The sequence below is a fragment of the Capricornis sumatraensis genome, chromosome 9, assembly GCF_032405125.1.
Source record: "Capricornis sumatraensis isolate serow.1 chromosome 9, serow.2, whole genome shotgun sequence".
In the NCBI taxonomy this organism is placed as follows: Eukaryota; Metazoa; Chordata; class Mammalia; order Artiodactyla; family Bovidae; genus Capricornis; species Capricornis sumatraensis.
Genome location: NC_091077.1, coordinates 49,032,818 through 49,058,027, shown reverse-complemented (window position 1 = coordinate 49,058,027; position 25,210 = coordinate 49,032,818). Strand labels below are relative to the sequence as shown.

At 35.6% G+C, this 25,210-nt stretch overlaps 1 protein-coding gene and 1 non-coding gene across 2 annotated transcripts in view; one reads left to right on the top strand and one right to left on the bottom strand.

The window, feature by feature from the left end:
* Positions 1 to 25,210, top strand: part of FAM13B (family with sequence similarity 13 member B) — a 67,342-nt gene that overhangs the window by 19,244 nt on the left and 22,888 nt on the right. The window contains exons 7-9 of the mRNA XM_068980519.1: positions 15,833 to 15,874; positions 16,612 to 16,767; positions 18,567 to 18,699. Coding sequence (XP_068836620.1) covers positions 15,833 to 15,874; positions 16,612 to 16,767; positions 18,567 to 18,699 — 331 coding nt within the window. The remainder of the gene's footprint in view (positions 1 to 15,832; positions 15,875 to 16,611; positions 16,768 to 18,566; positions 18,700 to 25,210) is intronic.
* Positions 16,222 to 16,294, bottom strand: TRNAG-UCC (transfer RNA glycine (anticodon UCC)). The gene has a single exon. It is a non-coding gene; the product is annotated as a tRNA-Gly (tRNA).

The following is a 25,210-nucleotide window of genomic DNA, read 5'->3' as shown; positions in this document are numbered from 1 at the left end:
TTTGTTAATGTTGATTTTATACCTTTGGATAGTTACCATGTTATAAATTAAAATAGCATAAACTGCTGGGTGTGTTCTTTGTTGAGTTGTACTTTGAAAGATGCTTAGTATTTGTAGCTGAAATAGAGCTATTTATGATCTAACAGGTTTTGTTGTTGTTGTTGATAGATTTCTCCTCCTTTGTTAGTTTTAAGTCATTGATTCTCAGACTTATTGGTTTAGTTTGTGGGCCACAAATAATTGTTACTGTGGGTGATAGCTATTGGCATTTACTCTTTTGGGAACCAAAACTGAGAAATTTCTTAAAGTAGTAATGAACTCATTACATGTTAATGTAAAATTTTTTAATCAAAAGTAGCTTTTTTAGAATCTCCCAAGAATCTTTAGTGAGAAATTTTTTTAGTGGCATAGTTTACATTTTTACAAATCTTTTTCATGTCTAAGCTGATAGATGGTAGCTAGATTCTCACATTTTCTTTGGTATTTAATTTGTTGCAATCTGTTATTTTGGTTGAAGTATGTGAAGAAAATCTAGCATTATATAAGTAGGTAGCTGGGAAAAGGTAGAGAATTTTTATAGTCTTTTTGGATAATTGTGGATATTCTTTGACAGTACACCAAAACTCAATAAGTTATAGTTTATTAAAGGTTATTTGTAATGTGGAACCCAAAAGCATATCTGAATTTTTCATACTCTGATCCGTTGGTCTCTCCTGTACTTTGAGAGAATCTTTTAGCCATGCTTGATTTTGTAATATGGTATATTGATATTTTGAAAAATACTGCCTTACTGAGTTATTCAGAGCTTCCAAACAGTGATATATATATACCTATCTATTTGTTGTATTATATCAAAATATATATTCCTTAATATCACCACTAATTATATCAAAAGTATCTTTTAAGTATTAGTATGCTATTAAGCTTCTGGTGGAGGATGCAGATTTTCCAGAATTCTAATTTTTGCTGGAAAACCCAAATTAGTTCTGTTAGTCTTGCTCATTTTTGAGAAAATTTCTACCAGATATTCAAGTTGGAATAACTGTAATCTGTCAGTCTATCTTTCAAGTAAAAATGAGTGTTCCATGCTAAAAGTTAAGCTCTCAACTTAAACAAGACAAGCATCGTTCCGAGCTGTGCAGCAGAATTTGCTTAGTGTGTACTTCCTATTTGTCATACCACATATTAAAAAGAAGTATATTCAAGGGCTGAGATAATTTAATAATATGTATTAATTCTTCATCAAGGACTTGCTCCTTTTAAGAAAAGATTGCAACTGAGTAGTGATGAGGAATGCACTGGGCATGGTTTGTTTGCTATCACTTGCCTGAACTTACGCTAAGACCCAAAGCAGTGTTTTTCTACCATTGATTTTGCATCATCATGCAAATATCAGCACAGTGAAATGTTATGAAAAAACAGTTTCGATCTTTAGTCCACAGACCACTGTTACAGAACCAGTTTAAATATTATCTACTACTTGGTTTAAATATTTGTGTATGGGTTGTACTGAGTGACTTATTTATGCATCTGTTATTTCTATACATTGTTTGCCATTAGTCATATTTTGTTAAGATTGAGCCAAGTGCAAAGTGGAAAAAATGGTGGGATTCAGGGTATGGGTAACGTAGGTTATACAAAAAGCAGAAGTTTTGGTTACTTCTGAGGCTCAGTCTTACTCATGAAGCACAAAGAAATCCCAAGCTTGTTTCTAAAGTGTGTTGTATCTGTAGATGAAAAATGATTGCTTTATATTCACATGTTTATATACTACTTGGGTTTATTTAGATATACAAATATTAAAGGAATCTTAACCTTTTAATAGAGAGAAAATAGAGAGTTCTGAAAGAGTTCTTTATTTTCACTGTGCTTTTCACAGTCTATTTCCTAGACTGTATTGAAAAGGTTTGTTTTGGCTTGAGGTTAGTTAACTTTTAATTTATATTGCTTCTAGAACTACAAATCAAAAACCCAGCTAATTGGCATTATTATAAAGTTCATTTAAAATTGTACTTTTAATGCCTTGCTAAAACTTGGAATTTAAAAAGAATAAAAAGTTTGATGCTCTTCTTCATGTGTTGTTGCTGCTAGGGCTTCATTTTTGTGAGCTCATTAGTTTATGATGGTTTGATTTTAGGTGTAATGCAGGAAAGAAGATGTAGTGGTTAAGGAAGAATTCCAAGTTGAGGAATTTGAGACTGGTTTGCACTTCATTCTGTGGATACCTTATATGTTGAAATCCCATGGCAGAGGAGCCTGGCAGGTTACAGTACAAAGGGTCGCAAAAGTCGAACACAACTTAGCAACTAACACTTTTCTATTGTTGAAGAAATGTCCCTTCAGTTGATTATAGGTGCACAAGAAATGTAGTAGTTACTTTTTCCTTTAAGCCCAGTAAATAAGCAATTTGCAGAATATTTCAATCGGTAATCATTTCACCACATTTTTGCTAGCTAGGTTCCACTTAAAAGCGAAAAGAGGAAAAAAATGTACTTGGGTGGGAGTATCAGAAATGTTGGGTGGAAAAAAGTAAAATTTATGCTTTGGGTCAATAAGATAAATTGTTAAAACATTTTTTGAAGTTCCAGAGCATAATAAGAACCAGACAGGTTCTCTTCCTCCTTCCTGAAAATGATATATTTGGTATTTTAAAGACTTGTGGTTGTTATAACTTACTAACTTTCTAATAGTGAGGAATCTTTTCAATTTTAGGTATAGGGTATTCCCAAATTGATGGGGAAAGTGAAGAAATGGATTTTGCTTTTGACTGGAAAGGAATATGTGGCTTTTGTTTTGTTTTATATATTTACTTTCCAAAACTATAGTTTTTGAAATAGTCATTTAGTGGGGCTCTGGCATAAATTATCTGGAAATCATCCTAATTTTAGATTGTGAAAATTAACCATTAATGCCTTTCTGATTTAGATAATGAGTAGTAATAGTTCTCTATCGTTCATCTGTTTTAGCGATGTCATATTTGTACATAATTTATAGCTCTTGATATAGTAGTGATTAATGAAAACAAAAAGACTTTTCCCCCTGCTTTATAGTAGGTTATGCTTAAATATTTTTATAGAATAAGCCAGATTCAGAATTTTGTCCCCCTTTCCTTGCCTCCCACCGAGTTGCATAGTACTTGGGAAAAAATTTGTGGACTGTTGATTGGGTCCTTGTCAGTAGTGACCTCATGTTGCAGCCTGCTTCCGTTTAGACTGCAGCTCTGATTGCTCAGCAATTTTTGTAAGCCCATCACCATCGTTTATGGTATTTGAAGCCGCTTTACTTGATGTTTTTGTTAGGAGATGCCACAGTGTTCAGAATGGCTTGCAAGGCTCTGTTACACAGGTAAAGTGATCTTTTATCAGATTTAATTGAAACAGAGCTTCAATACTTTTATTGAAGTATTATTTGTAATATTAAATATTTACAGTTGGGAAATTAAAATAGTAGTAGTTCCCTATGATAATTGTATTTGATTACAAAAATTAATAATTGGAATAAATGGCTGCAAGATTGATTTTATATTCTCAAGAAGGTTCTGCATTTCTAGGCAGATTTTAAAATAGAGTTCACAGCAGAAGGGAGAAAAAGGTCAGAGAATCACTACAGTCTTCAGCGTTACACTTAAGTTGTAGCCTGAAATAACATGTGACCCTTGTGATTTATTGTTTGTCCTTTTTGTCTGATATTCCTTGTCTGGTGGTTTAGTGAAAAGAGATTTTTAAGTGGTCTTTATGGCATCTGTCTATAGTACCTGAGTAACTTGACCTTGAATTTGTCAGCATTTATTCTTTGTATATCTTTATTAATCAGAATTCACCTACTTAACATTATTTTGCTTCTGCTGCAGATGCATAGCCATATTGATAAATCTTTTTTTTTTTTAGCCATAGGTTTGTATTAGCTTTGGTTTGTACATAAGTGCTTTATTCCCCACAGAATGTGGCAAAAATATGAAAATAAAGAATAACTAAATTCTTCAAAATATGAAAACTAAGTCAGTCTTGCCCTTCAGGAATTTTGAGAACAGTTTTACAGTCAACTTTGTAGCCTCAATCTGACTCATTCAGTACAAAATCTATGTATTTGATTTGTTTACTGTAGCTTTTTGGCGTAGGGAGAAGATTCCTATTGAAAATAGCTATTTATTTGATTATTCTAGCCTGTTCTTCAGGGCCAAAAAATCTTTACTTTCATTCTAATACTCTGGCTTGCTAATGAATATTTTTACATATATTTTAATTCCAATAGCATTTTTAAAAAGGATAGGAAACTGAAAGATCAGATCCTCTGACTACCCTCCAAATTTAAGACCATTAGAACTTTTCTTCTGTTTGACTTCTTTGGATAGGTAGAAAATATGATTAAAGTTTAATCTTTTGGGAGCCTAGATAGCTCTTGGCCAGTGTTTCTCATATTTATTAGTATGGATAAGAATCATCACTGATGCTTCTTAAAAATGTGAACTCTGAGATCCTACCTCAGGTTTGGAGAGGAAGTGAGGAATCTCCTTTCTTAAAGCTTTCTTTTTTTTTTTTTAACTGAGAAAGAAATCAAACTTACAGAAGTGGGTGTAAAACAAATGTATATGTAAAAAGCAAGTATTCAAATATTCTAGAGTTGGAAAAAAACACTGAAAGCACCCCAATAGCTCTCACAATCCTGATCGCCTTACTTTTAAGGCAATCACTTTTTTATATATTTTGGAGCTTCATGAAAATTATATCTTGCTATATATGTTTTCTCGATTCAGCCTCTTCACTGAACATTTTATAAGAGATTTCTCTATGTGGTCACGTGTCACCGTGGTTTATTCATTTCATTACTGTAAAATATTCTATTATATGATTACACCACAGTGATTCAGTTTACTGTTGCTGGGCAATTAGATTATTTTTATTTTTGACAATTGTGAGTAACATGCTATGTACATTGTTGTACACATCTTCTGGTACTCACATGCATGCACATTCACTGTCTTTAAATTTGAGTAACTATTGCTGAATTGTTTTTCATGGTGCTTCTCCAGTTCACATTCTCATTAACAGTGTGTGAACATTCCCATTTCTTCACATTGAGTATTTCATTGTCATTTTAATAAGATTAATCCCCTTTTCATATTTGTGAGGTGCCTGGTCACGTCTGTTTCCTATTTTTTATTGGGTTTTCTTTCTTCCTGAAAAAGGAGCCCTTTTTAGGAGCCCTTAAAAAATAAGTGTTGTATTTTTCTCATTGTATTATACCTTTTCCTTCTCATATTGTGCCTTTTGATGAATAATTCCCAATTACAATTGTAGATAAAAAATTCTGGCAGAATTCTGTTCTTTATTTTATGGCTAAGTAGGATTCCATTATATATATGTGTGTATATGTATGTATACATGTACCACATCTTCTTTATCCATTCTTTTCCCTTTGTAGTGAATGCTTTCTGTGCCCTGTTTAAGAAGTCTCTTCCTAGCTATATACTCCTGTCTTGTAGAAGTTGTATCTGTCACCTTCCTTGTTTAGGTCTGAAATCTTCCTGGGATTGATTTGTCTGCAGTGTGTGACAGACGCCACGTCACCTTTGTCATTCTAGACACCAAATTGTTGCAGTACTCATTTCTGAAAAGACTGTGTTTTCCCTGCTTTCTGTAGTGGCACCTTTGTTCTAAATCAGGCATGGGTCTGTTTCTATTCCATATGTCTGTTCTTGTGCCAGTACTATACTATCTTATTTACTTTGGTTTTGTGGTTATTTGAAGTCTAGAATAGGGTCCAAATCTCCAATAAAATAACATTGTCACTTCAGGAGAGTCTGATATAAGAGGTCCATGGATTATATCCCTGTTTAAGGGGTAGTAAGAAAGCTTCCATATTCTAGTTTAATCTTTTATTAGTATATGTGTATAATTATAAATAATTATAATTATAAAAGCATTTATTAAATATAACCATTTTGATACATGATTGGACACATAATTTATGTACTTTCTCATGTTTCCAAATTTTATGAACATTAGTTTAAAAATGATACATTGACTTTGTGTAGCCTATTCCATTTTATATATTTATTTGCTGATATTTCTTAAAAATGCAAATATAGTAAAATTTTAAAAAGTTTTTTTATTGACATATAGTTGATTTATAATATGGTGTTTCAAGTGTACAGCAAAGTGATTCAGTTATATGTATATATATTTTTGTCCAGATTTTTTCCTGGTTATTACAAGATATTGAATATAGTTTTCTGTGCTATACAGTAAATCCTTGTTGTCTGTTTTATATGTAGGGTTGTGTATCTGTTAATCCCATACTCCTAATTTATCCCTCCGTTCTCCCCCTCTCCCCTTTCATAACCATAAGTTTGTGTTCTGTCTGTGAGTCTGTTTTTATTTTATATATATATTCTTTTGTGTAATATTTTATATTCCACATATAAGTGTTATCATAATAGTATTTGTCTTTGTCAGTATGACTTATTTCACTTAGCATAATGCCCTCCTAATCTATCCATGTGCTGCAAATGACAAAATTCTGTTCTTTTTTTATGGCTAAGTAGGATTCCATTATATATATGTGTGTATGTATGTATACATGTATCACATCTTCTTTAGCCATTCATCTGTTCATGAACCTTTAGGTTTCTTCCATATCTTGGCAATTGTAGATGATGCTATTATGAATATTGGGGTTCGTGTATCTTTTCAGATTAGTGGGTTTTTTTTTTTTTTTGGATATGTACCCAGGAGTGGAGTTGCTGGGTCATATGGTAGTTCTGACTTTTAGTTTTTTTGGAAGCCTCCATACTGTTTTCCATAGTGGCTGTACCAATTTACATTCCCACCAGCAGTGTGCTGTTGTTGCTTAATCACTTAGTTGTGTCCAACTCTTTTGCGTTCTCATAGACTGTATCCTGCCAGGCTCCTCTGTCTTTGGGATTTCCCAGGCAGGAATATTCCAGTGGGTTGCCATTTCCTTCTTCAGAGGCTCTTCCCAACACAGGAATCGAACCCACATCTCCTGCATTGACAGGCAGATTCTTTACTGCTGAGCCACCAGGGAAGCCCTAATAGTATACTTGGGTTCCTTTTTCTCCACATCCTCACCAACATTTGTTAATTTGTATTCTTGTTATGTAAATTATTTTTTAGTGAAGGATAATTAATTTGTATTCTTTTTGATGATAGCCATACTGACAGGTATGAGGTTTCTCTTTGTGGTTTTGATTTGCATTTCCCTGATGATTAGTGATATTTTATTTAGTGATTATTTATCTTTTGTTTGATTCTTTGTGAAGTGTCTGTTGTGCACATATCCACTAGTATTCCACTGATAACCTGACTTAATAAAAAAGAGGAAGAAAATCTTTCTGGGAGGATGAGTAGATAGCTAACAATGGCAAATTTGGAAAAATACAGGAATGTAAGCCCTATGAAAAATTAAAACATGGCACAGTGCTTTAGTAACAGATTGATGGAGTAAGTAGTTGAGAATTAGGACTTTTTGAGAATTTGTTGTAAGATAAAGGAGCTCACCAGAAATCACAAATTAAATGGCAACAAGAATGATGTTAGATTTATAAGTTTTCTTTACATCAACATACATCAACATGTCAGTGGATAACAGGTATTAAAAGTAAAATGAATGTTTCTAAATAGGTCAAAAATTTACTAAACTTAGAGACTGGTCATCTTACTGAGGAAAATATACCAGATTTAACTTTTATAATGAAACAGCAACTCATAATCAATGAAAAATCAACACATCATTGTAGTGGAATATCAGAAAAGTATCTGATATCCTAGTTGACGTTTAAACACTCTTTGGGGAAAGCTTGATTTCCCCTTCTTTTTTTTTTTTGCAAAAGTCGCTAACTTTCAGCTCATCTGAAACTGCTAGGAAGAAACTGATGGATACACTGTTCTTTGTGCACATATATGTGATTCCTGCCCCCCAGCCCAGCTTTTCCTGATTTCAGAAATGAAAATGATGAAGTTATTTCATTTAAATATTAAAAAAACCAGGTACTTTACTTGAGGGTATCAGCATGAAAGCATTTTGCTAAAAATAATTCATTCATGAATAATAGATTCAAGGGATTAGATCTGATAGACAGAGTGCCTAAAGAGTAATGGATGAAGGTTCGTGACACTGTACAGGAGGCAGAGACCAAAACCATCCCCAAGAAAAAGAAATGCAAAAAGGCAAAAAGTTGTCTGAGGAGGCCTTACAATTAGCTGAGAAAAGAAAAGTGAAAGGGAAAGGAGAAAAGGGAAGATATACCCATCTGAATGCAGAGTTCCAAAGAATACCAAGGAGAGATAAGAAAGTCTTCCTATAAGTGACCAATGCAAAGAAATAGAGGAAAACAATAGAATGGGAAAGAGTAGAAATCTCTTCAAGAAAATTAGAGATACCAAGGGAACATTTCATGCAAAGATGGGCTCGATAAAGGACAGAAATGGTATGGACCTAACAGAAGCAGAAGACATTAAGAGGTGGCAAGAATACACAGAAGAACTATATAAAAAAGATCTTCATGACCCAAATAACCATGATGGTGTGATCACTCACCTAGAGCCAGACATCCTGGAATGTGAAGTCAAGTGGGCCGTAGGAAGCATCACTACGAACAAAGCTAGTGGAGGTGAAGGAATTCTGGTTGAGCTATTTCAAATCCTAAAAGATGATGCTGTGAAAGTGCTGCACTCAATATGGCAGCAAATTTGGAAAACTCAGCAGTGGCCACAGGACTGGAAAAGGTCAGTTTTCTTTCCAATCCGAAAGAAAGGCAATGCCAAAGAATGTTCAAACTACGACACAGTTGCACTCATCTCACATACTAGTAAAGTAATGCTCAAAATTCTGCAAGCCAGGCTTCGACAATACGTGAACCAAGAGCTTCGAGATGTTCAAGCTGGATTTAAAAAAGGCAGAGGAACCAGAGATCAAATTGCCAACATCTACTGGATCATTGAAAGAGCAAGAGAGTTCCAGAAAAGCATTTACTTCTGTTTTATTGACTACGTGAAAGCCTTTGATGGTGTAGATCACAGCAAACAGGAAAATTCTGAAAGAGATGTGAATACCAGTCCACCTTACCTGCCTTCTGAGAAATCTGTATGCAGGTCAAGAAGCAATAGTTAGAACTGGACATGGAACAGTGGGCTGGTTCAAAATTGGAAAAGGAATACGTCAAGGCTGTACAATGTCACTGTTCATATTTAATTTATATGCAGAGTACATCATGTGAAATGCTGGGCTGGAAGAAGCATAATCTGGAATCAAGATTGCCAGGAGAAATAAGAATAACTTCAGATATGCAGGTGACACCACCCTTATGGCAGAAAGTGAAGAGGAACTGAAGAGCCTCTTGATGAAAGTGAAAGAGGAGAGTGAAAAAGCTGGCTTAAAACTGAACATTAAGAAAATGAAGATCATGGCATCTGATCCCATCACTTCATGGCAAATTGATGTGGAAACAGTGAGAGACTTTAATTTTTTGGGCTCCAGAATCACTGCAGATGGTGACTGCAGCCATAAAATTAAAAGACACTTGCTCCTTGGAAGAAGACCTATGACAAACCTAGGCAGCGTATTAAAAACCAGAGATATTACTTTGCCAACAAAGGTCTGTCTAGTCAAAGCTATGGTTTTTCTAGTAATCATGTACTAGAAATGTAATATGAGAGTTGTACCGTAAAGAAGGCTGAGCACCGAAGAATTGATTCTTTTGAACTGTGATGTTGGAGAAAACTCTTGAGAGTCCCTTGGACTTCAGGGAGATCCAACCAGTCAGTGCTAAAGGGGAGCAATCCTGAATATTCATTGGAAGGACTGATCCTGAAACTCCAGTACTTTGGCCACCTAATGTGAAGTCTCATTAGAAAAGACCCTGATGCTGGGCAAGATTGAAGGCAGGAGAAGAAGGGGACGACAGAGGATGAGGTGGTTGGATGGCATCACTCGCTCGATGGACATGAGTTTGAACAGGGTCCGGGAGATGGTGAAGAACAGGAAAGCCTGGTGTGCTGTAGTCCATGGGGTCACAAAGAGTCAGACATGGCTGATCAACTGAACTGAACTGAATTCATGCATGAAAAGTAGCATAATATTGGCAGTTAAAATAAACCTTTTTTTAAACTAGAGAGGTTATGTGTGCCAAACCAGGATGGTTAGTGTTGTCTGATAAAGCATTTGTGCTATTTGCTACTGATGTGTTTAAAGGAAACATGAAGATTATTGGATGAATGGTAAGTGGTGTTCATTTCGTTTCCTACAGACATTCCTGATAATATTAACCTGATAGACCTTCTTTCTTCCTCATGTTGGTTAGAGTTTGTGTTGGCACTTTTTACAGAGTATTTTCATAAAACTCATTTAAATTTACTTTTAAAAACGATTCTTTTCATTAAGGAATCACATGCATACAGAAAAGTTCGCAAATCATAAGGTCATTGAATTACCAGAATGAACTCAACTTGTATAATCATAGCATGGGTTCTTGCTTGTGTCCCTTCTCAAGTGCTACCAATCTCTCTCTTCTCTCACAGTAGCCACTGTCTAACTTTGATTATTGTACATTAGTTTTTTTTCCTCTTATTGACTTTTTTCTTTAGAAAATTGACTTTACTGAGATGTATTTTTCACACAATAAAATGTATTCATTTTATAAGTCCTGATAGTCGCTCAGTCATGTCTGACTCTTTGTGATCCTGTGAACTAGCTCACCAGACTCCTCTGTCCGTGGAATTCTCCAGGCAAGAAGTAGCCATTCCCTTCACCAGAGGATCTTGGATCTTGGATCTTCTCGACCCAGGGATCAAGCCCGGATCTTTTGCTTTGTAGGCAGATTCTTTACCATATGTGTCATTGATGTATCTATTAACAACCATAGCATTCAAGATAGAGACTGTTTCTGTCTCTTCCCTTGCTTCTTTATAATAGCTCTCCCCTGCTCCCTGCAATTTCTGGCCCCAGGCAAGATCTGCATTCTATCACTGATCTGCATTCTGTCACTGCATAGATGAATTTTGCCTGTTTTAGAATTTAAGACAAATGGAATCTCATAGAGTAGGTACTCTTGTGTCTGCCTCTTTTTGCTTTGTGTGATGTTTTTTGAGATTCATGTTAATGCATGTGTCAGTCATTCAAGACTAGAACTGAAAAAAATTCTAAGTATATTCCATTGTAGGGATATTCCACACTTTGTTTATGCATTTACCTATAGGTTGTTTATGCAATCAACCTATAGTGGGACTGATGACTATTTTTGGCTCTTTTGAATAAAGCTGCTATGCTTGTAGAAGTCTTTGTGTGGACTTAAACTTTCATTTCTTTTGAGTAAATACCCAAAAGTACAATTGCTGGATCACATGGTAGGTGGTTTTTTGTTTTTTTAGTTAATTAATTAATTTTAATTGGAGGCTAATTACTTTACAATATTGTAGTGATTTTTGCCAAACATTGACATGAATCAGCCAGCCACGGGTGCGCAAGTGTTCCCCATCCAGAACCTCTCTTCCACCTCCCTCCCCATCCCATCCCCCAGGGTCATCCAAGTGTACCAGCCTTGAGCACCCTGTCTCATGCATTGAACCTGGACCGGCGATCCACCTCACAATATGATAATATACACGTTTCAATGCTACCCTCTCAAATGATCCCACCCTGGCCTTCTCCCACAGAGTCCAAAAGACTGTTCTTTTTTCTTTTTAAGGTAGAAAATCTTTTTTTTTTTAAATTAAATTTATTTATTTTAATTGGAGATTAATTACTTTACAATATTGTATTGGTTTGCCATACATCAGCATGAATCAGCCATGGGTATACACGTGCTCCCCATCCTGAACCCTCATCCCACCTCCCTCTCCGTACCATCCCTCTGGGTCATCCCAGTGCACCAGCCCCAAGCATCCTGTATCCTGCATTGAACCTGGACTGGCGATTCGTTTCTTATGTGATATTATACATATTTCAATGCCATTCTCCCAAATTATCCCACCCTCTCCCTCTCTCACAGAGTCCAAAAGACTGTTCTGTACATCTGTGTCTCTTTTGCTGGCTCGCATACAGGGTTATCGTTACCATCTTTCTAAGTTCCATATATATACATTAGTATACTGTATTGGTGCTTTTCTTGCTGGCTTACTTCACTCTGTATAGTAGGCTCCAGTTTCATCCACCTCATTAAAACATGAATTCTTTTTAATGGCTGAGTAATACTCCATTGTGTATATGTAGCACAGCTTTCTTATCCATTCATCTGCTGATGGACATCTAGGTTGCTTCCATGTCCTGGCTATTTTAAACAGCACTGCGATGAACATTGGGGTACACGTGTCTCTTTCAACTCTGGTTTCCTCAGTGTGTATGCCCAGCAGTGTGATTGCTGGGTCATAAGGCAGTTCTATTTCCAGTTTTTAAGGAGTCTCCACACTGTTCTCCATAGTGGCTATACTAGTTTGCATTCCCACCAACAGTGTAAGAGGGTTCCCTTTTCTCCACACCCTCTCCGGCATTTATTGCTTGTAGACTTTTGGATCGCAGCCATTCTGACTGGCGTGAAATGGTACCTCATTGTGGTTTTGATTTGCATTTCTCTGATAACGAGTGATGTTGAGCATCTTTTCATGTGTTTGTTAGCCATGTGTATGTCTTCTTTGGAGAAATGTCTATTTAGTTCTTTGGCCCATTTTTTGATTGGATCATTTATTTTTCTGGAATTGAGCTGCATGAGCTGCTTGTATGTTTTTGAGATTAATTCTTTGTCCGTTGCTTCCTTTGCTATTATTTTCTCCCATTCAGAAGGCTGTCTTTTCACCTTGCTTATAGTTTCCTTTGTTGTGCAAAAGCTTTTAAGTTTAATTAGATCCCATTTGTTTATTTTTGCTTTTATTTCTATTACTCTGGGAGGTGGGTCATAGAGGATCCTGCTGTGATTTATGTCAGAGAGTGTTTTGCTTATGTTTTCCTCTGGGAGTTTTATAGTTTTTGGTCTTACATTTTGATCTTTAATCCATTTTAAGTTTATTTTTGTGTATGGTGTAAGAAAGAGTTCTAGTTTTATTCTTTTACAAGTGGTTGACCAGTTTTCCCAGCACCACTTGTTAAAGAGATTGTCTTTTCCCCATTGTATATTCTTGCCTCTTTTGTCAAAGATAAGGTGTCTGTAGGTGCGTGGATTTATCTCTGGGCTTTCTGTTTTGTTCCATTGATCTGTATTTCTGTCTTTGTGCCAGTACCATACTGTCTTGATTACTGTAGCTTTGTAGTATAGTTTGGTTGTATAGGCATAGTATAGTATGTACATAAACTATATATGTATAGAATAGGCAGGTTGATTCCTCCAGTTCCATTCTTCTTTCTCAAGATTGCTTTGGCTATTCGAGGTTTTTTGTATTTCCATACAAATTGTGAAATTATTTGTCTAGTTCTGTGAAAAATACCATTGGTAGCTTGATAGGGATTGCATTGAATCTATAGATTGCTTTGGGTAGTACACTCATTTTTACTATATTGATTCTTCTGATCCATGAACATGGTATATTTCTCCATTTATTTGTGTCCTTTTTGATTTCTTTCATCAGTGTTTTATAGTTTTCTATATATAGGTCTTTTGTTTAGGTAGGTTTATTCCTAAATATTTTATTCTTTTCATTGCAATGGTGAATGGAATTGTTTCCTTAATTTCTCTTTCTGTTTTCTCATTGTTAGTCTATAGGAATGCAAGGGATTTCTGTGTGTTAATTTTATATCCTGCAACTTTACTATATTCATTGATTAGCTCTAGTAATTTTCCGGTGGAATCTTTAGGGTTTTCTATGTAAAGGATCATGTCATCTGCAAACAGTGAGAGTTTTAGTTCTTCTTTTCCAATCTATATTCCTTTTATTTCTTTTTCTTCTCTGATTTCTGTGGCTAAAACTTCCAAAACTATGTTGAGTAGTAGTGGTGAGATTGGGCACCCTTGTCTTGTTCCTGACTTTAGGGGAAATGCTTTCAGTTTTTCACCTTTGAGGATAATGTTTGCTGTGGGTTTATCATATATGGCTTCTATTATGTTGAGGTATGTTCCTTCTATTCCTGCTTTCTGGAGGGTTTTTATCATAAATGGATGTTGAATTTTGTCAAAGGCTTTCTCTGCATCTGTTGAGATAATGATACAGTTTTTATCTTTCAGTTTGTTAATGTGGTGTATCACATTGATCAGTTTGCAGATATTAAAGAATTCTTGCATCCCTGGGGTAAAGCCCACTTGGTCATGATGTATGATCTTTTTAATATGTTGTTGGATTCTGTTTGCTAGAATTTTGTTAAGGATTTTTGCATCTATGTTCATCAGTGATATTGGCTTGTAGTTTTCTTTTTTTGTAGCATCTTTGTCTGGTGTTGGTATTAGGTTGATGGTGGCCTCATAGAATGAGTTTGGAAGTTTACCTTCCTCTGCAATTTTCTGGAAGAGTTTGAGTATGATAGGTGTTAGCTCTTCTTTAAGTTTTTGGTAGAATGCAGCTGTGAAGCTCTCTGGTCTTGGGCTTTTGTTTGCTGGAAGATTCCTGATTACAGTTTTGATTTCTGTGCTTGTGATGGGTTTGTTAAGATTTTCTATTTCTTCCTGGTTCAGTTTTGCAAAGTTATACTTTTCTAAGAATTGTCCATTTCTTCCAGGTTGTCCATTTTATTGGCATATAGTTGCTGATACTAGTCTCTTATGATCCTTTGTATTTCTGTGTTGTCTGTTGTGATTTCTCCATTTTCATTCTAATTTTGTTGATTTGATTCTTCTTCCTTTTTTTCTTGATGAGTCTGGCTAATGGTTTGTTTATTTATCTTTTCAAAGAACCGGCTTTGAGCTTTGTTGATTTTTACTATGGTCTCCTTTGTTTCTTTTTCATTTATTCCTGCCCTAATTTTTATGATTTCTTTCCTTCTACTAACCATGGGGTTCTTCATTTCTTCCTTGTCTAGTTGCTTTAGGTGTAGAGTTAGGTTATTTATTTGACTTTTCTCTTGTTTCTTGAGGTAAGCTTGTATTGCTATGAACCTTCCCCTTAGCACTGCTTTTACTGAGTCCCGTAGGTTGGGTTATTGTGTACATAGTAGGTTTTATAAGAAAGCTGCCCAACTGGCTTCCAGGGTGGATGGAACATTTTACATTCCCATCAGCATTATGTGAATGTTCTATTTGCTTCACATCCTTACCTACACTTTAATTTTCAGTATTTTAGTAGTATATATATATATCATTGTGAGTTTTAAGTTGTATGTTTGATAGCTGTGGTAAAAATGAGTCTATTATCTATGTTTTTATAGGTATCAGTAGATACTGTGGTATAAAATTTGCTAAGGAAGATCTCTTACCAGCACAGTGAATGATGTGGCCTGAATTTTTTTTTCTAATTTGCCTTTTCATTTTGTAGCTTGAGAATATCCTCTGAGCAGTAGTTTGTACTATTACTTTTGGCATGGAGCACAGGCCAGCATTGAGGCCTCCACACTGTCCTAGGTGGATACTTTTGTTTGGCCCAGAAGTCAGTTTTTTTTTCCCTTCAGGCTTAGAATTGGTTAGTGTTCTTCCAGGTAAGCACCAGATGAAGTAGTTGCATGCCCCTCTCCTCCCTCCCCCACCGCCCCCCAACACAGATGAACCAACACACACAGACAATAAGTATTTTAAGGGTCTTCTGTGAAAAAGAGTTTCTTTGGAAAATTAGAAAAATAAAACTTAGTGCACGCTTTCCTGGGTGTATCAAGGTAGTGTAAATGTGGAGTTTTTTTTTTTTACCACATTTTGTATTCATTTAGCATTGAAAATTTTACAGCTAATTTTTTTCTTTGATTACAGTGCCCATACATCACCCATCAGCATCTTACCAGCCTCTGCAGAGTAAGTAGTATACTTATAGAAAACAGCTAAAAAAGCTTTTACAAATATTAATAAGCTATAGAAATTAAAAGCATGTATTTATTGTAAATACTTTAGAGGAGAGATTGTACATAATGTAGTGAAACTGGTTAGTATTTTATGTACTTTAGTCAGAAGAAATAAAGAAGGAATGCATTGCACTGATATACAAAGATGAACTTTTTTCAGATGATTTTTTTTAATCTTCTGAAATGACTGAACAACGCCAATAGAGCTTTTTTTTAGCAAAGGTTCCGTGCCCCACCCGCTTCCCCCCAAATGGCTGCTTTATTTATGTTGGCTATGGTGTATGGCATGTGGAATCTTAGTTCTCCAACCAGGGATTGAACCTGTGCCCCCTGCAGTGGAAATGCAGAGTCCTAACCACTGGACCACTGGGGAATTCCCTGAGAAGTCTTTTTAAATGGCTTTATATGTCGTAGGGAGGAATGAATTACTGGGACAAGTGATCATTCCTGCGTCAGTGGTAATATTGACATGATTGATTTGTGTAATGTCTATTTGGGCAAATTTCACTTTAAAATTTAAGCAATTATCATGTATTCCTTTTCTGTATTTCTTTTTCCACTCTAGCCTATTCATTTGAATACCACTGTATATTTTTTTTAACTGGTTGTACATTTTAAAGTTTGTGTTTATATGACCAAATAATCTAGTTAGGGTGACTGCTTCTCACTAAAATGTGTTCTGTTTTATAGCATTTTAGAAAGAACAATTAGAGCAGCTGTGGAACAGCACCTTTTTGATCTGCAGAGCAGCATAGATCATGATCTTAAGAACTTACAGCAGCAAAGTCTCGTGTGTAATAATGAAGCAGGAAGTGTTAATTGTGATGGGGAAGGATCTAATAACCAGTAAGAATCTTTTAAAACATTTGACTATTTTTTATTGAATTATAAAATTGTTTCACCTTTTAAAAAACACTTTTTTCTTCAATGATAGTGTCTGATCTTACTTGACCATCTCTGAAAGTCAGTGTGAAAAGTGACTTTGTATATACTTGCTTATAAATTGTATAAACTTTTTCACATTAAAAATCTCAGAAGTATTCTGTTAAGATAGTAGACATTGAGTCCAGCAAAGTCTGAACACCAGATGAAGTAGCAGACATAATTTTAGGATCTATGTTATGTGAAAAATAACTTTAAAAAGAGTAGACCTATATTCTGTTCTCCAGATGGTCACACCATGGCATGTAGTTTTCTAGATAGGTAGGTACTGGAACAGCAGATGGACATCATTCCTAGTGCACATGGTCATTGAATGACTTGGTGAATGGAATCATTCTTTGCTATTTAACTTGTTATCCTGTCTCCAGGCTTTGCCTTCCCTACACTCTGTTGTTTTAGATAAGCTGTTAATAATTGGATTTGTGCAAGTTAAAAGTACCCCATGTACTGTGTGGTGTGTGATGTTACTCCACTCTTCATCTGACTTGTTATCTTTACGTGACGAAGGCTTCATATCCTTTCCTGTTACCTCAGCCCTAGAGGTGCTTTCTTCTGAGTCCACAGATGATTTTTATAGTTTGCATTGGTCAGTTTTTGTTTTGGGGACAGATCTATAGGGCAGCATAGATCATGATCTTAAGAAAGACGTACCCAAATTTGGAGAATTCATAGGAAGGCAAAAAAAAAAAAAAGTGATGACAAGGTAGAATTTTGTTTTTGTGTTAAGAATTAGATTTTTAAAAGGCCACATGTGTCAAATACACCAGACTAGCTATCACATATGGAATGAAACTGAGAAATTAATAGATATAAATACCAATGCTGCGACTACGTTTATGGAATACCGGATTGTACAACCACAGGTATGCCATATAATCTGCACGGATGGCATTACCACCAGCCCGTGCAGTGATGTGATGGTCCTGATTTGTATGCTTTGAAGGCATTATTTGAACTATATAGGTGGATCTGTAGAGGAAGTATTTGAGTTGAATATGAAGGAAAGAAGCAGTATCTAAATGGTAGAAATAGTAGAAAAATGTTTCAAAGGATATAATAAAAGCACATTTCTTGGAGTTTGCCCTTTTGGCTTAGCTAGAGATCCTGAAAACCTGTGTCTGTGCTCAGATATTATTATAGAAATAACTCATATTCTCATGGTAGAATTCTCATGTTGTCTGGTTGGGGTGTCATCTTTATAAACAACCTGCAGTGTTTTACATAAATCTAAATTATGTAAGATGAAAAGTCTGCAGTAGGAAACTATTCTTGTTGTACTTGAAAAGATGTTGAGCACTGTTGCCCAGTGCTAGACTTGGGTTTTAATCTGCAAACAGGTCATTATTATGATTTAGCATGTGCATTTGTAAGGGAGATCACTGTTTTGGCACATAAATTATTTTTAAAGCCATTCATTTGCTTGTGAAAATATTCAAAGTGGATAATAAATAAGGTAGTTCCTTATAACATCCCATGGAGGATAATAAATAAGGTAGTTCCTTATAACATCCCATGGAGGGAGAGAAATAAACTTTGAACTCTTTATAATCTAACTTGACATGCTAAATAAACTGGATCTTTATGAAAAAGATACATTTTCTACCACAAGGAAAAGTGTCAGATTGTTACTTTTATTTATTTATTTTAAAGGCATTACATATTCAACATGTGGCCTGATGTGACTTTTTAATCTTCATTACTAGGGTTGATATTGCTGATGGTATTATTAATGCCAGTGAACATAACAGAGACTGTTCAGAACCTGTGGCTAGCACTAATTTAGACAATGAAGTTATGCAGCAAGATTTTGTATTTGAGGATGAAGAAAATAACCAGGTAAGAAATGTAGACACTTAAAAATCTCTGTGTTAAGTGTACTAGATCAACAGTCCGCCACCTTTTTGGCACTAGGGACTAGTTTCATGGAAGACAGTTTTTCCATGGATTTGGTGGGGGGGTGCTGGTTCAGGTGGTAATGAGAGCAGTGGCAGATGAAGCACTGCTCGCTTGCCTGCCTGCCTCTCACCTCTGCTGTGAGGTGATCCTCACAGGCCAGGATCCTAATAGACAGTGGCCCAGGGGGTGGGGACCCATGTATGCACTACATTACAATTCTGATTGCTTCATGTGTTCCTTTGATACCAGAAGCCATAGTTCACTGTTTTTGCTGATACATGTGTTTGTCTTGATTCCAAGTCCCAAGAACATACATTCTTTCAGTGGAGATCAGGAACCATCATTGAATAGAGAAGTAGATGCAGAATACTTTATTTTTAAATACTTCTCTGGAAGGAAACAAATTACAGTGTCATCTGAGGTGGTTGGTGATTTTATGGTTGAATTTTTTTCTTTTTAAAAGCCGTGTATGTCCCAGATATTTTCTGAAGAACATGGAATCTTTTCATAATTATGGAAAACCCATGAACATCATTTAAGAAGTAAATTATTTTCACTGTCAACAATTTTTAGTAACAACATTTAAAAAATAATCTCAGTGAGTGTACAAAGCATTTTTCTAAGACATGTTTCAAAGTTTTGTTAACACTTTTTAAAATAAGATACTTAATGGATGAGGAAATTTTCTTCAGGATGTTTTCATTCTAAATCATATGCTAACATACATATATTAAGGAGTCAAAGATTTGTGTTTAGGCTTTGCCTCTTAATAGCAGTATAACTTTGACTAGTTGCCTAACTTTTCTGAGTTTTTTTTTTTTTTTCCTTTATATAAGTGGGAGGTAATACCCATTCTAGAGGATTGTTATAAATATCCAAAGAAGTAAAAGTACAAACCTATTTTATGAAGTGGGAAACATTTCACAGAATTTAAGCTGCTCCTGGACTTAGTTTTATTGGACTCATATGTAACTAATATTCTCAACTTTCTTTCATTGGCATATTAGGTTAATCTCTTTTCATCTGTTCATGGTTATTGATTCTGTTCTTGTCTCTTTGCTCCACTGATACACTTTCTTCACTTAGCTTTCAGAATATCTCACTCCTCTGTTGTTTTTATTCCTCCTTGACTGACTGTTGTATCCCTTTGCTGATTGCTTTTTGTGTTCTCAAATTTAGTATGGCCCAGGGCCCAGTTTTCTCAAGTCACTAATTTTCATTTACTCCATTGGTAATCTCATTTAGTCTAATGGTTTTAAATACTATCTCTCAGCTAAAGGCTCCCAAGTTTGTACTCTAGTCCAGATCTTTCTCTTAACTTTAGATTCCTGTACCTAGAAGCTCTGCTTAAGGTTGAATATCTTTGTTGTTGTTCAGTCACTAAGTCGTGTCCAACTCTTTACAACCCTATGGACTGCAGCACACCAGGCTTCCTGTCCTTCACTGTCTCCCTGAGTTTGTTCAGACTCACGTCCATTGAGTCAGTGATGTCATTCAATCATTTCATCCTCTGTTGTCCCGGTCTCTTCTTGCCCTCAATCTTTTCCCAGCGTCAGGGTCTTTTTAGATGAGTTGGCTTTTCATATCAGGTGGCCAAAGTATTGGAGCTTCACCTTCAGCATCAGTCCTTCCAATGAATATTCAGGGTTGATTTCCTTTAGGATGGACTGGTTGAATCTCCTTGCAGTCCACAAGGAGACTGTTGAGAGTCTTTTCTAACACCACAATTCAAAAGTATCAATTCTTCAGCGCTCAGCCTTCTTTATCATCCACTTCTCACATCTGTATGTGACTACTGGAAAAATCATAGCTTTGTCTACATGGACCTTTATTAGCAAAGTGATATCTCTGCTTTTAAATATGCTGTCTAGGTTTGTCATACCTTTCCTTCAAAGGAGCAAGTGTCTTTTAATTTTGTGGCTGCAGTCATCATCTGCAGTGATTTTGAACCTGAAGAAAATGAAATCTGTCACCATTTCTACTTTTCCTCCATCTATTTGCCATGAAGCAATGGGACTGAATGCCGTGATCTTTGCTTTTTCAATGTTGAGTTTTAAGCCATCTTTTTCACCTCTCACCTTCATCAAGAGACTCTTTAATCCTCTTTACATTCTGCCATTAAAGTGGTATCTCTGTATCTGAGGTTGTTGATATTTTTCCTGGCAATCTTGAATATCTTTACATCTTGATTAAACATCTTAAAACATTTTTTTAAAGACTCATTGATTTGTTTATTTTTGGCTGTACTGGGTCTTTGTTGCTGTGCAGGCTTTTCTCTAGTTACGGCAAGCGGGGACTGCTCTCCAGTTGTGGTGTGTCGGCTTCTCAGTGCATGGATCCTAGGGCGCACAGGCTCCAGTAGTTGCCATGTGTGGGCTCAGTAGTTGTGGCTCTCAGACTCTAGAGTCTGGGCTCATGGGCTCAGTTGCTTTGAAGCATGTAGCCTCTTCTTGGAGCAGGGATTGAATCTGGACCACCAGGGACCACTGGACCACCAGGGAAGCCCTGATAAACATAAACATTTTATAAGCATCTTAACATGCTTAACAAGCTACATGGCAAGGTTTTTTTTTTAAAAAAAATTCTACACCTTTATTATAAGCTAAATGCTTGCATAAATTTTATTATAAACTAAATGATTGCATAAATTTGGCTGTTTCTCTTTCTTTCATCATGAATGAGAGTTTCTGTTGCTCTACTTCCTTGCCAGTGTTTAGGATTTTGGCCATGGCTAATAGGGTGTCTAGTGTTATCTCGTTGATACAGTTTACAGTTCCTCATGACATAGTGTTCAGCTTCTTTTCGTATGCTTATTTTACCATCTGAATATCTTGGCTGAATTCAGGTCTCTTTTTCATTTTTTGATCGAGTTGTTTTCTGAGTTTTAAAAGTTCGTTATTATTTTGAGTAAGTCTCTTATCAGATATAAAATATCAGGTCTTTTGCAAATTACTATTTTTTTAAAATGTACCAATGAATTCTGTAGAAAATCTTAAGGATTTTTGTATTGATATGATGAGATTGATCTGTTAAGTTTTTAGTTATAACAAGTTGTATAGTAATTTATATTGTTTGAGGGTGGAATCAGTAGCCTGATTTGAGTTCATATCAAAATATCTGATGTTATCAGTAAATTTCTTACATTGTGCTGTGCCAAGATGCTTCAGCCATGTCTGACTCTTTGAGACCCTATGGACTGTAGCCTACCAGGCTTCTCTGTCCATGGGATTCTCCAGGCAGGAATACTGGAGTGGGTCTCCATGCAGAGGATGTTCCTGACCCAGGGATTGAATCCACATCTCCTGTGGCTCTCACAGTATAGGCAAATTCTTTATTGGTGAGCCACTGGGGAAGCCCAGATTTCTCATAAAATCAGTTCATTTCCGGATTAGCAGACCTTCATGGCTGGCACCCTACCGAATTTGCAATTATTTATGTCTTCTGAACCCTGAGAAATTGCTGGAATTTAAGTACCTCCTTTCAGAAGTGAAGGCCAGAAGTATTTGGGAAGCTCTAGCAGACAACCAAGGGGAAGAAATAGCTATCAATTTGACTTGAATTGTTATGAGACTCCACTTTCTTTTTTTAAACAGAAATATTCAATACCTCTGACAGGCAACAACCATTCAATAATGTGTTGTTTTTTAAATCAGTCTCTCTTTTAAAATTAAAAAAATTGAGGTATAGTTGACATATTACATTAGTTTCAAGTGCATAACATTCAGTACATGTATATATTGTGAAATGATCACAAGTCTAGTTATTAGTATTTGTTACCACACAGGTAAATTTTTTTTTCTTGTGATGAGTCTTTTAAGATCTACTCTCCGCAGCTTTCAGGATTACAATATAGTATTATTGACTATAGTTATGATGATCTATATTATAGTTCTGTATCTTATTTATTTTATAACTGGAAAATTTATACCTTTTGACTACCTTCATCCATTTTCCCCACTACCAACCCTTACCTCTGGCAAACACCAAATATGTTTTCTATATAGATGTTTGGCTTTATCTTAAAATTCCACATAAAAGTGATATCATATGGTATTTGTCTTTGTCTAGCTTATTTCACTTAGTCATAATGCCTTCAAGGTCTGTCCATGTTATTGCAAGTGGCAGGATGCTGGTTTTTTTTTTTTAATGGCTGAATAATATTCCATTGTGTGTGTGTATGTGTGTGTGTGTGTGTGTGTGTGTGTGTGTATGTTATATGTATACACACCCACACAGTAGAAAATTATTCAGCTGTTTATCTGTTGAGGGACACTTAGGTTGTTTCTGTATCTTGACTATTGTAAATAATCCTGCAGTAAACATGGGGGCACACTTATCTTTCTGAGGCAGCATTTTTCTTTCCTTCACATAAATATCCAGAAATGGAATTGTAGTAAACATGGCAGTTCTATTTTTGATTCTTTGAGGGGCCTCCATACCATTTTCCTTAGCGGCTGTACCTATTTACATTTCCATCTCCTAAACACGAGGCTTCCTTTTTATCTACATCCTCACCAGCACTTACTTTGTGTTGTCTTTTTGATGATAGCCATTCTAATGGGTGTGAGGTAGTACCTTACTGTGGGTTTGATTTGCATTTTCCTGATGGTTAGTGATGTTGAGCACCTTTTCATGTACTTGTTGGCCATCTGTACTTTGTTTTTGGGAAAATGTCTATTTAAATGTTCTGCCCATTTTGAAATTGTATTATTTGTGTTTTGCTGTTGAGTTTTATGAGTTCTTTATATATTTTGGAGATTAACTCCTTATCCAAATACATGATTTTGCAAGTATTTTCTGCCATTCTGTAGGTTATTTTTTCATTTTGTTGATGGTTCATCTGCTGTGGAGACCTTATCAGTTTTGACCACATTCATTCAGTGAAAGAAATTGGGCTAGATTGAAGAATATTTAATATATTTTTATATAACCTTTACAAATTGTGAATCATTATGATGTATATATGAAACTTATATAATATTGTATATAAACTACCTCAATTAAAACATTTTTTTAAGTCTCCATAACCTAACTGATGGGGCTTCCCAGGTGGCACAGTGGTAAAGAATCTGCCTGTCAATGCAGGAGACATAAGAGACACACGTTTGATCTCTGAGTTAGGAAGATCCCCTGGAGGAGGAAATGGCGACCCACTCCAGTACTCTTGCCTGGGAAATTCTATGGGCAGAAGAGCCTGGTGGGTTACAGTCCACGAGGTTGCAAAAAACTGGACATGACTGAGCACATACCTTTCACATTTAATTTAACTGACAGAAAAATATAATGAGTTGGCAGCTCATTTAAATGGAAAGTTGTTGTTAATCAAGAAGTTTTTTTCTGCTTAACGCACAGCAGAATTTTGCTCCAATGTGTTTTTATATCTGTTCAACTATAAAATCAAGTTGGAGACTATAGTTTTAAGTTTTTCTGGATAATCCAAATCTTTAGATTCTAAAGTTCTGTAGCTTTATTTCTGCCATCTGGTGGTTGAAAATGCTTTAGTAAGTTTTCTTTCTAAGCAGATGAAATATATAGAATAAAGCAGGGATAGTTAGCTTATCTAAAAGAAGTAGCTGCCATACTTGAGCAAAACTAGGCCAGTGGAGATGGAAGGATGAGCGAGTAAGCTGTGTGGAAGTATCTGTTGTGGATGGCCAAGGAATGGATGGAGACCAAGGAATTTCCTGGTCTTTAATTAGTTCCTGTCACTAAGTCCTGACTGCCCCTGACACCTTGGCAATATGATGGTGCTGTAGCTGCTGCTCCCACTGTTGCTGCCATTGCCACCACCTTTTTGCACCAAAGGGCTCTAGCTTTCCTGAATTGAGACCAGCATGCCTTAGATGTCCTTTATGAGGACTCTGATGTTTATGGAGAAGGGAGGGAAGACAGCACAGGCTGCTTTGTCATCTGATATTTTAGAAAAAAGAGCTTTTTTCTTCTTGTGTATAAAGGATTGAATATTTTATCTGGAATGAATTCTGAGAAAGTAAAATTTTTCTAAGTGATGAAGTATATTTTAGTTTCTAAGGAAAGTATTGCATATTCCCTCTATGTTAAATGAAGTCTGGCTGTATCCTAACATGACTAATAACTTTTATTTTTCTTTGTCCTGAGATACTGTGTAGAGCACAGTTCTGCACTCGACTCTGAATTTCATCTGTCTTCTCCACTGCTGGGCTGTCAGCTTTTGCTGCTGTCACTGCATTTTTTTATATTATCCCTAATTGAGATCTTGTTTAATACTTTTCACTATTTAAGAATTATGTTGCCTAAATCTGGGTGGAGGATATGTGAATATTAGTTACATCAGTGGTCATATTTTATTTCAGTTATTTCATAGTAAAAAGAATTATAGGTTAAGTTAGGGTTGATCATGTAATAGTATGCTTTATAATAGAGCTTTATAGTTTTTCCTATAAGCTCTTTCTTTTGATTCTCTGACAACAAC